This window comes from Diprion similis, chromosome 1 (genome assembly GCF_021155765.1).
Source record: "Diprion similis isolate iyDipSimi1 chromosome 1, iyDipSimi1.1, whole genome shotgun sequence".
NCBI classification, from domain to species: Eukaryota; Metazoa; Arthropoda; class Insecta; order Hymenoptera; family Diprionidae; genus Diprion; species Diprion similis.
This window is the reverse complement of record NC_060105.1, coordinates 10,713,740-10,726,164: the sequence shown is the minus strand read 5'-3', so window position 1 is coordinate 10,726,164 and position 12,425 is coordinate 10,713,740. Positions and strand designations below refer to the sequence as shown.

General features: G+C 41.3%; 2 protein-coding genes across 4 annotated transcripts in view; one reads left to right on the top strand and one right to left on the bottom strand.

Moving 5' to 3' along the window:
- LOC124405342 (xaa-Pro aminopeptidase 1-like) overlaps nt 1-12,425 on the bottom strand; it is a 35,777-nt gene that overhangs the window by 10,417 nt on the left and 12,935 nt on the right. The gene's annotated exons all lie outside the window — the stretch shown is intronic.
- LOC124405370 (cholinesterase 1-like) lies at nt 569-4,233 on the top strand. The gene is made up of 9 exons (XM_046880212.1): nt 569-808; nt 941-1,229; nt 1,510-1,695; nt 1,798-1,997; nt 2,723-2,891; nt 2,980-3,146; nt 3,232-3,382; nt 3,677-3,809; nt 3,906-4,233. Exons 1-9 carry the CDS (start codon nt 584-586, stop codon nt 4,084-4,086), a joined length of 1,701 nt encoding a protein of 566 aa, XP_046736168.1. The 5' UTR covers nt 569-583; the 3' UTR covers nt 4,087-4,233.

Genomic DNA, 12,425 nt, shown 5'->3' with positions numbered 1-12,425 from the left:
TTAAATTTATTGTATGAGTATAATGTAATGCCCAGTAATTTATTGTAATTGCAGAAATTACGCGGGATATCGCAGTGCTTACAATTCATAGTTTCCTCTCTGACTTAATAATAGATAACACATTAATCTCGCGTGCAATATTCACAGACACGCTGTAATTGTTACGTCATTGCACTATGTGTCGACGTCATGAAATTATCAGCTGACGTTTTACAGTTCGTTAGCAATTTTGATTGATTTTCAAAAGTAATGGGCAAAGCGGGAAATACCTGATCGAAATACTAATCCGTCTGGTAAAGTTGATAATCATAATGCAATTACGTAATTGGTCAACGCAAATTGGCAGATAGCGACTGCTATGCAATTTTGGAAAAATGAATCATGCATAAAGCATCGCGTGCCATGTTGTCTCTTTCATCTATTCAAACGACGATGGTGTAAAAAAATATACCGACAGGGCTCTGATTCGAACCCGAAAGTGCTGTCTAGGATCTATGAACACATATTGCATAACGTCCGGTAGACGAGAAACGCGATCGGGGGAAGAGTGAATATAAAAGGCGAAAAATATCTGTACTACCTGATGGATACCTGTATTAAGCGAGAAATGATGTCCGCGCGAATAATTTACTTCGCTTGTGTTTTGCTCATTCCGGCGGCGATTTTGGCCGTTGAGGAAGTTGAGCTAGAAATAGGACAGGGAAAGTTGAAGGGAATCAAGACCAAAACGCACCTTGATCAAAAACCACTTTACATGTTCACCGGGATTCCATATGCTAAATCTATCGAAGGACCAAATAAATTTAAGGTACTGTAAAAGTTTTTTCGTTATACTTTCTGGGAAAAATTATTAATAAGCAGTGTAGATACTGTATATTATTCATGTTTCGTTGACGTCAAGAAAAGAGGAAAATTAATCAATGCAACCGCATTCCCCAAGGTCGCCGAACCGCCAGAACCCTGGTCCGGAGTTTACGAAGCGACCCATCAAGGATCCGGTTGTGTGTCCTACTGCATGATGCGGCATAAGGTAGTCGGAGAAGACGATTGCTTATTTTTAAACGTTTACACCCCAGAGCCGAATAAGGATGCCAGAAAAGCAGTTATGGTTTTCTTCCATGGTGGTGGCTTCAATATGGGCTCAGCAGAGACGGACTTTTACGGTCCGTACTACATCGTTGAAGAGGACGTTGTTCTGGTCACCGTAAACTCTAGACTAGGAGTGTTTGGTTAGTGTTTCAAGTGTAGTTATCTCGAGTTACGACCGCAGGTTACGCCGTGAGTTAAAAAGCCGCGTTCTGAGTTCACCCCCACAGAATTGATGGAGATATGCTGAAATTAATTTTTCTGAGAACGAGCGCTTGCTTGATAGTACCTTTTTTTCGTTCTTATCAAGTGTAAGTTATGAGCTGAAACACAGAGACTGTTCGTTATCCTATATCGTGAGGATTACGGTAAAGTTTTCGATTAGCATAAGGTCTAATCAGGCTCTTCATCGTCATACCAAAGGGTTTCTCAGCACCGAGGATTCCACTGCCCCTGGCAACTTGGGACTCAAGGATCAAGCTGCCGCGTTGAAGTGGGTGCAGGAAAACATTAAGTACTTCGGAGGGTGCCCTCAGAGGGTGACGATCTTTGGTCAGAGTTCTGGTGGGGCTTCTGTCCAGTATCATATGATGTCACCGATGTCCGCTGGTAATGTAATAAGTCTCGAGTCCTGTGATCACATCCTAACTTAAGCAACGTCAGTCTCATCTGATGGTCGAACGGTGGATTCATGAATTTCTTTCGGTGCAGGACTTTTCCAGAATGCGCTTTCGCAGGGCGGTTCTGCAGTTGCTCCATGGGCTATAACGCACCACGCGAAGGACGCTGCATTCAAGCTAGGAAAAGCCTTGGGTATCGATACCACTGATTCTGCTATTCTTCTCAAAGAACTTTCCCAGTTACCAAGTTATGAAATCGTCGAGGCTGCAATGACCGTAGATCAAACTGAGGTGTGTACGCAACAAAGTAATATTGGGAAATTTGAGAAAGAAAAACGAAATAAGAGTTATTCTTCAATCAATCGTCGGTTACTTTTCCTGATTTTTAAACCCCTATAAGTCTCTGATTACATTATTCTTATTTCTTGTTCATCTGATTTTTTCTTCATTGCATAATGGGTTTCACTGTCGGTGTGAAAGTTAAAAGGAATCAATGAAACGAGTAGACTAATTTTGATCTGAACTGACAATGACTTGGGTGTGTCTGAATCACTTCAGACTCAGCATTTCTAGCTATTCGGCTGACTCCATCATAGCGGAGAAGTGAGGTGATCTCCTAAACTCAGTGTCAGATAACTTTCGAGAAAAGGAATACTGCTTATGACTATGATGCTGGTGTTCTCGGAAATATCATATGAGAAATAGCAGATATATCAGTGATTGTATGTCATCAAATGTGAGGGTTAGGAAACAGCCTTTATGTCACTTATTTTATTGGCGTTCTGTGGCTTCTGTATCAACTTTAATATTTTAGGGAGCCTTGCCAAACAGATGATTGACACCAAGTTGTCTTTGAGCTTATCATGCTTTTTGTTGACTGTTTGCCAGCATTACTTTCTCTTTAACTCGACAAATGAAGGAGAACATGTGGTTGGGTCAAGGCTTCATAATTCATAAATTTCTAATACTGAAACGATATTTCAAACGTGTATTAAATTTTGTTTGAACCATTATAGAATGGAATGAACGGTCACAGCCACGCGTTTATCCCATCTGTGGAACCGGACGTTGGCCAAGAAGTTTTCCTACCTGCCGATCCGTGGGAGTTGATTATGAAAGGAAAAATAGCTGACGTACCGTACATGGCAGGATTGAATCTCAATGAGACTTTGTTTTTGAAGAGCGGTAATACTTATTTAATATAGAAGTATCCGTTGCTTTGTTACCATCGTTTTCATGCCACGGAAACTGATAATGATCGATTACCTTTCAGCGCTCATCGCATCCGCCGAGATGATGAACGAACACTTCGAAAATTTCATACCAGATGATTTGAATGTTACCGACGCGGCGGAACAAAAACAAATTGCTGATATGATGAGAAAATTTTATCTTGACGATAAACCACTCACTAGAGATCTGTTGCGAGAATTTGGGCAGGTAATTAATGACACAGAATTGATCATTTTTAAAGTTTAGTTTCGTCCGGTAACGGAACAAAATTTATTTATCTATCACTCTCCAGATAACGATGGATGTGATGTTTACCTGCCCCGTGCAAATACCCCTTACAATAATAAACTCTCTCAAGTCCACGCCTACCTACAACTATTTGTTCATTCACGACTCATCCCTTGGAATTTTCAAAATCATGGGATTCTACGATGGTACAGAAGGTAAGTTTGAATTCTGTAATTAAAATGCTTAGGAACAAGTTTGTTAATTTATCGCGTAAGTAAAATCAATCGAACATTCAATGGTTAAAAATGTTTTTTTTTTAATGTTAAAATATGGTTAAATATTCTGACTAAAACCGTCGTAAACATGTGGTATCTTTCATGAAATAATACTTGTTTCTTTATAGCATCAAAATCTATGAAATATGTGTTTGATTAGACTGTAAAATATATATTGAAAATTGGGCACGGCGATTGGAAAAAAACTAATTGAATTTCCATTCTGGATGACAGGTGTTATTCACGGAGACGAGATGGGTTACATATTGCACAATCGTTTTCTGAATATGCATCCAGAACCCGGCTCTGAATTAGAAGGAGTCATTCGCCTCCTTACTAAGCTCTGGGCGAATTTCGCCAAAACGGGGTGAGCCGCCATTAATTACCGAGATAAAACATGTTCAACCGAGGGACGATCATCTGGTGCATTTTTTCAAATCTCGCGTTTTTTCCCACGTTACAGAAATCCTACCCCTGCATTAGACGAATATATAACCATGAATTGGGAGCCGATGGGGAAGGAGAACAATTACGCAGTCATCGATCAAGGACTGACTATGGAGAAGAACATGTTCAAGGAAAGGATTGATTTTTGGATACCAATTTACAAGAATGTAATTGGCGACTTCGCTAAACTATTCTAGAGTTTACAACGGCTGCTTTAATTTTACCTATACTATTCACGTAGTTTCGATTCAAATTAAAACTACCACCTGGCTTTTTATGGCACTCACGTTAATCGTCACGGTAGTGTTCGAAAGTAGAATAAATATACTGTATCCAAGAATGGATGAGACTGTATCAGCACCGCGGTTGGTATAGTGTTTGAAATAAAATGTCAAGTTCAAGTACCGAAAAAGTGGAACAAAAAAATGGAGATCGCCTACTAGACGGCAAAGCGCCACAACTCACAGTGGTAAAGAAGACAGAGATTCGAGACAATCGGTCTCGAAGGTCTCGAACTAATCTCGAAGGTTTCGCCATTGCTTTTGGTCGATTGAGCAAGTTCGTTCGCCACTCACTTTCAACGCTCCTTACTACCAGGCGATCATGAAATTACAACAGTGTTATTACAGTTTGAACCCAGCGATACGATTCAAATTGCAGCAAATTCCTTGTAGCCGCGCCCCGATCAGTATGAATATAGGAAAATTGCAAAGGAAGCACACAGTATTGACTTAAAAAAAAAAAAAAAAAACTTCGATAAAAGAGAGACAATTTGTTGAACAATAATCCGAGCTAGCTCGGAAGCAAGTATTTATCATGGTGTTAGAAATTAGCTGCAACGGATTGGCAAAAGATTGGCAAAGGCGAACGGAGATAGTTCAGATGCCGTGGACTCGGGCAAGTCCGCATTTCGAGATGATCCTCAGCATCTGTCTATCAGGGCATCATAATTCGTGCGGTGCAGAAAACGTTTGTCGTCGCCTTCGCGGTCTGGACCATTCCGAGGACATCTGCGAGTCGAGAGTAATTGCGACTTTCGCCGAGTGTCTTCCGATATTCGAGAGCGAGATGTCTCAGTCGTGCAGCGGGGGGACCGCGAGGAATGTTCAACTAGAACCGCATGCGGAAAAGGAAGTAACGGATAACCGGAAAAAAGGGCAGCGGGGCAGGAGGGTGGAAATTGAGTCGGCAAAAAAGTCACGCAGACAAGCTAGGGCTGAACAAGTAAATGCGGTTCTCCACTGGGAAACTGAGATAGCTCTTTGCAGCAGGGTAACATCTTCGCGTTCTCCAGGGATCATTTTTGGAGCAGCGAGGAGGAAGCGATTTCATTTCTACTGGGGCTGATTAGTTTATACTGTTATACATGCAAGGCAGTATGCACCAAAATTAGGAACACTTTTTACCGCGAATTGGAACACTCATCTTAATCCTATAAATTGGGTGGTTTCGTTCAATCCGTTGGATTTGCACATTCCGTAGGGCGAGGCAAAAGCCGTAAATTAGGGGATGAATGTTGGCAGACAGGGTGAAAGATCCGGGAAGTACGAGGTCGAGAGGGTTGAGCTCAGAATTAGTATTGTAAGAATCAGGTATTCCTTGCACTGTAGCTTATTACACACCCATATGTAATTCCATAATTGTATTTTTACTCGATAGAATAACCGTAAAGATGTTTAAGTAGGTACTGCAATTTATAAGATGCTATTCAAATATAAATTTCATGGTAATTTTTGCTAATTACATGAATAACCCCAGTTACTTGATGTAGGTGAAGAACGTGTTCGAGTCGATTTCAACTTGCTCACAAGTGACTGAAAATTATTTGAAAAAATTGACACGTTTTTAATTTGATTGAATCAGGAACAAATGATTGGATACCAATGATATGGTATAAAATTGTAATTCAATATCACGTATGATCGAATTTGATTTGATTATATATTCAAAGCTTCAGGTATACCTAACAGTTTGTACTTCGTCGAAGCATGAGGAATTCGATAGTCGTGAATAAAAGAAATGAAACAAAAGCGACAAATAATAATTTTAATCGCTCTACGCACTCATATGGGGCAAAGTGCATCGGATGCTGGGGCAACGTTCCTACCATCTGCAAATTCTGTATTCCTGTCAACGTTCAGACGTGGGACTTGTTCCGAGTGCAATATCTTCAGAGACGTCCGGTTTTGTGCGTATACAGACGTGGACGAAGCAATAATATCTCGGGTGGAATCAGTCCCCGAGGTGGGACGAGGTCATGAAGAAATCTGTGAATTTTTCGATTCCTTATACAGAGGGTGGAACGTCGCGGAAACCCGCCATGATACCAGGAGAGCATCACCGGAAAAAAGTCGCGATCTGAATCCTCACCCTCCCTCAATTCAGAGCTCAGTATATGACGCGTCAGCATTTCACCCCTCGAAAGGGTGCGGAAGCCCGGCAGCTGCACGCGGTATCGGAAACTGATGAGACAAGGAGGTCTACGATGTGTTACCTCCTGATCAGGATTTCAGGATTACGACCGGGTTACCGCTTCGTCTGATCTCTTTTCTTCCTTCCGGGGATTAGGGCTAATCGCAATTAGCACCATTGGGTCACCTTTCGGGTTCCGGATCACCGGTGACCAGCCTCGACTATCAAGCGCAGCATCAGAAGCCATGCAGATTTGAGGGCAGAAAATGGCGAGAAAAATCCATACCGAAGAAATGATTGAGAGTATAAAGTGATTCTTTGGAAATATACAATACAAACCGCTGTGTATAGATAATACTGGAAGTGAAACGCGGTGACGTGGACACGGGAAATGCGTCGAGGCACCCGGCTTTCAGGAACCTCATTATAAAGTATTCGGTGAAAATTTCTTCGAGCTCGTGGATGACGAGGGTATTGACAGTCGATATCCGGGATTGGTTGTCTAATAATCGAAAACAGGAATTTCCGATTGGTTCTGGGAGCGGGCTGGCATACGGAGTTGGAGGTTCCACGGCCTTCCCGGCGTTGCACGATGACCCACGACGCCCGGTGTTCGACAAATCGATACTCCACGGTCTGGTGATAAGATAACGGCGCATGTGGCGCTAGTCCAGATGGTGAAAACGCGACCGGAAACGGATCAGGGTAGCACGCGAGGCAGAAAGTGAAAAGGCGCGTGGAAAGAACCGCTTATGGCCTGCATAGCACCTTTTCTTCTCCCCCTTGCAATGCCGCACCCCTAGCTTCCGGCTTCCGACGCAAGTTGCCGGGTCAACGCGGACAGCAGGCTTAAATCCCTTGTTATTTATCGGAAAACAAGGGCGGTTTCCTACCAGGAATCCACGACATCGAAGGTGTGGCTTTCAACCCCTGCGTACTTCGCCTGTACCCCTGCAGGGTGCCTAATGGCACTCCTGCACCCTTCGCGTCTACTTCAGGCCTGCGCGTATAGTTACACCCTTACGGTTCTGCATGCGAGTGTCTATTGTGCTACTTAGGATCGATCATGGAGCTCTCACCTTTGCCACTACTGGGCTTACCCCAAGTCAGCTGGCTCTGGCAGCCATATTGTACAACATATGTTTACAATTGGTTTCAATTCATTCAGGGTAAAATTATTTTCAACTGCGAGTTTACAAAGTATCTTTTTTAAGGAGATTGCTTAGTCAAGGATCGATAGTTTCATTTATTCTATTACGAGATGATGGTGTATTAAATATTTATCTCTGATATTATTTTACCCGTAAACTACCACTAGATATCTTTAAAAGTACGATATAGACAATAGTGGAATTCAAATCAATTCAAGAATATGTCTAAGGATTTAGTAGATTCGTTAGATTTTTGTCAACGATGCCTGAGTTTACACGAAGGACTATTTTCTACAATTTCACTGGAATAGATTTCTGCTAATCATGTTGGTAGCGTTAAATATTCAATCTTACAACATTGTAATTAATGATATTGATAATTATGACCGTGAAATGGCAATACTTAGTTGACTATTTGAAAAAAAATCCAAATCGAATCCGAATGAAACGAGCCATCAAGAGTAAAATTCAATAAATTTACTAGATTTTTAATCTTGTACAGCAATTGAAAACAGAACGTGGATATCCTAGCTTTTGTTTACAATTCTAGCACTTTCTGTTTCTGTATTTTTTTAAGAAATCTTCCTAGCTAGTAAGCTCAAAAAATATCTCCTACATATGTTATCATAGATATTAGAGGTATACGTTATAGATATACTACTATGACTATAGGAAGTTCTGACTCAGCATCCAATATTCCTGCAAAAAAACAACATCTCTTACCGATGGATTTAAAATGTGGAGTTCCATAATTGAGTCGTTTTCTCTTTGACAAAAGCCGGCCGCAGTTTTTGTACGATGAAACGAGTTTACGTCAGGAAAGACAAATAAATTCGGAACGAGGCTGTCCAGAGAAAATAAAGGCATCACCCTCTACATTTTGAAACATTTGCTTAATTATCGCGTTAAAAGCGATAGAATGTCAACACAAGAGATTTCAATCACCTGTTCAATTAAGTATAAACAAACTGGATGTCAAGTGGGCATGGCCAAATCAACGGTCTTTCGGAGTTCGCAGTATCGCCTTTGAATTGCTCGAGCGCGTGTTTAAAACTGTCAAACAATGTCGGCCAAAGATAACAAAGATAAAGTAGCCGATGACAGCTGTGTTAGATGAAAACAGAATGTATATCATTTTTTCGTTCAGAATAGAGCGAATAAAAAATCAGAGACGTATCATGTTTTCTTAATAATTTTTTATACTAGCGTTATTCAATCTTAAAAGATCAATATACATGCGTATAAATACTTTAAGAAATTCATGGAAACAGTTGGTGATAAATAGCTAATTGAAATATAAGAAAGAGCGAAGAAGAGCGCTTCTCACGATCGTGGATTTGCAGTTATTCAGGAAAACAGAAAGTCGAGAAATGGCCATGGCTGTCTTGGCGCGCTGCGTCGTCGCGGACATTTTATTTTCCGACTGCATGTAGACAATGGGATAACTTACCTGCGCGATATACAAGCCTGGTACACAGCGCGAAGCTTTGCGTTAAAAAAACGTTAACCATTGATTTCCGCTCGGTTATACGCGCATCGTTATTTCAAACTGCCACAACCGCGTTTGGCAACATCGAATGCAATCCATCCCCGATTATATAAATCGATTCTGGACGCGAAAATGATCAATCAGCTTAGACTTTCACAAAAGGATTTATCGAAAAATGTACAGAATTTGCGAAATTAATGAACGCAGTCGCTTTTTGGTAGCCATTTTTCAGAGGCAGGAGATTGTCGTGGAATAGAGTCTGACCTAACCTGATAAACGATGTCACGTGATGATAAATTAAATCGCATATAACCTACGTTTTACGTCGTTAATTGTTATATGTACGTTATTTGAAATTAGTTTGTAAACTGTCTCGAATCACTATTCATCAAATTAATATTTTTCATTTAACAGTGATACACGTCTCACACTAAATGCTGTAAGCACGTGCGACTGAATTTAACGAGCTAAATTATCAGTTGCAATCGATACATCGAAGGTGATATGAGACTGAACTACTCTTGCTATAATTTTCAGTGGGGCGAATTAGAACTCGATAACTGGTGAATGCTCGAAATTACTTTACGACCGGAATAAAATTTCAAGTGAAACAGCGCAACGGCCATATTGGTTTTGCCTTGGTGACTGATTTGCAGAACTTAGCCATAAAAATCAGATCTAAAAGCTTGGTTCTGACACAATTCAGTGTTTAGTATAAATTAAATCTGACTGATGACCTGGTTTATGTAACATTTGGCAAACTTTGATTAAATTTATCGAGAATCAATTATTGAATGTTAATCCAAGTTTCGGGTACACAGAAATACGCGGTATTCGTTCTAACTAATCGTAAGGCTAGGCTAAGTAGATGCACCCTATTTTCAGAGCCTTGCTTTACTCGCAGTCCCCAAACTCGAAGAATGTTGTATAAAACAGAGAGAAAAGTAAGAACAACATAAAGTGTGACGACAAACAGCAAGTCACCCACCCTGAAAACAAAATGCAAACACTGTGAAGAGTGTATGAAACGTTCACATGTGCATCGCATTTAACACAAAACGATGGTGGTGGCCATTTTTTTGTTTACAAATATTGTACAAGTGACAACGTGACGTAGCAGGACTTTATGACGTAGCGGGGGATGATCAAGGTGGTAAAGGAAGCCTCGTTAATTAGGGTGAAACAATAGAAAACGAGGATTTTCATCGGGGCAACATGAGACAGAGGAGGTTGAAGCGTGGGAGTATCATGGCGGCATAATACGAGTCGCGCCGGTGTAAACCGGGTGGAAATTTCCGCGAGACTCTATCTCCGGCAAGCCGGTGCCCCGATATTGCCAATCACGTTTATCCGCCGTTTCTGTATTTCGTAGTTGCGACCCGCACGCGTCAAGCTTTGCGATTAGCTATATGTGCTGTTAAGCGCAGCGCATTTTTAGCACTTCTTCGTATCTCGTAACGGTTCACACATGCTGAAACGATAATTCTGTGAAGCGCGAAGGCCGTTGGTCAGTTCCTAAAAATAAGAACGAAATTATATTTTACTTTTCGATTTGTGTAAGGTTTGTCATTTCACTTGAAACAAGGCTATGCCTAGAATATACGCTGAAAATTCACAACCAATGTTACTTTATAGCGCGAATACGCTCAGTAAAACGTGACTAAATAAGGTTTATTGCTTGATTATGTTACTTTCATTGAAAATAATGAGTTCTCAAAATATTCAACTAAAATAATTTTCCCCATTATAAAAATTGACGAATGACAAAGAAACGAAAGAAAAGAAATGTATGTAGAATATCGCAGAATATCATTACAGAAATATTAGGAAAGAAGAATCTAAGCGTGGAAAGGAAGAATGATAAGTCTATACTGTACAGCGAAAACTAGGAAGCTCATACGCGGAAAATCTTCTAGTTTTTTTATCGCAAAAAATGTTCATGCTAAACTTTTCTCACAGGAAGTACCGGCGCTGGGAGTTTCAAAGCCGATCTTTGCGCGTGACGTTCGTTAAAGGGCCTAAGGGGCGATGCGTGGCCCTACCAAGGCATCAGCCCTGATAGGGAGTCTTCGCATCTATCAAGGGCCATACGTGGCACATACGAGTTTACACCTACGTCGACGTCACCAACCGGTTAGGCTCACGCATCGTCGAACGAACGTCGCTGATCGGGGAAGTATGACCCGCAATCCCGAGTCCCCATGGTTTCCACTTCCCCCTCCTTCTCCTCTTCCTCATCATTCCGCCCCACTTTCTAGCCCCCGCTCTCGTCTCACATCTTCAGTGTTTTTTCCCCCAATAACCGAGGGTCGCGAAACTGAATAACGTTCCAAGTTTCTGCGGATCGCATAAAGCGCTTACATCATCGAAGGGCGCAGGGAGGAATAGAGATGCAATGAAATGTGACAAAAATTATCCAAGTAACACAATATACGTTTCTCTTGTAAAATTTCGCGTATATGTTAACGTCATCGTCATTACGCGTAAAATTATGAGACTGTAATTTTATTCATTTAGGCGCATGGCAGGCAGCCTATTAATTGTTGGTCGATTGTTTCTAGTCGATCTAATTGTAACCCAAAACATCGTAGGGCATAGAAGCTATGTTAAACTTCTGAATTATTATTCTTGTGGTATTTAATAATAAACTTAATTTTCGATCGCATGTTTCGCTCTGTATTTATTCATTGCAAGAAATTTTCAGACTTCTTTTACGGCTTGATAAGCGTGAAATTTCCCTGAGACGATCACGATCCGTAAGCTCCGTCTTCGCCGCCATGTCCGTTAGCCACGCCCATGCGTTGATCTGGGACCCACAGAGGAGCTCGTGTGAAAATCGAATCACCAGTCAAGTCACGTGTGGATAAATAATGCGTGTGACACGCACATGACGTCGGCCTTTCCTCACACGCACTATTAGGGTTTCATGACAAGGTTGACTTAGTCGGCACGCGCATATTTGTCACGAATATATTAAACGCCTTGGTATAGGTTAATACGTGCGTAAAGTGGGCCCAGCTTGTGTGCACGATCAGCCCGGAGGGAAGTACCTCGTTGCACGCATCGCGTGCAGGACAACGATGCATTAACGAAATCTCGGATGAGTTGGACAAAGAAAAAACATCCCAACAAACAGGAGAGCACGATCAACAGGAGGCCCTACCGTACCTACGTACCCTCATACCTACCATGCATACCTACATACCTACACTCGAATTAACCAGCTGCTCTCCGCAACGCCGCTTCACATTACATCAGTAGGATAAACCCAAGTTTTCCTTTTCCTTCCACATTGTTATGTGAGAACTTATGACATTCTGTTACCACAACAGCAAAAACAAATGTTGAAAAAGAAAGTTACTAACAAGAGTGGTAGCGTTGATTATTTAACAGACTAGGGAAACTTGTTTACTTGGCTATTTCAAGAGCGTGCTGTGGAAAAATTGTGTTACTAACATACGTGGGGGAAAACTCGAAGGTACTA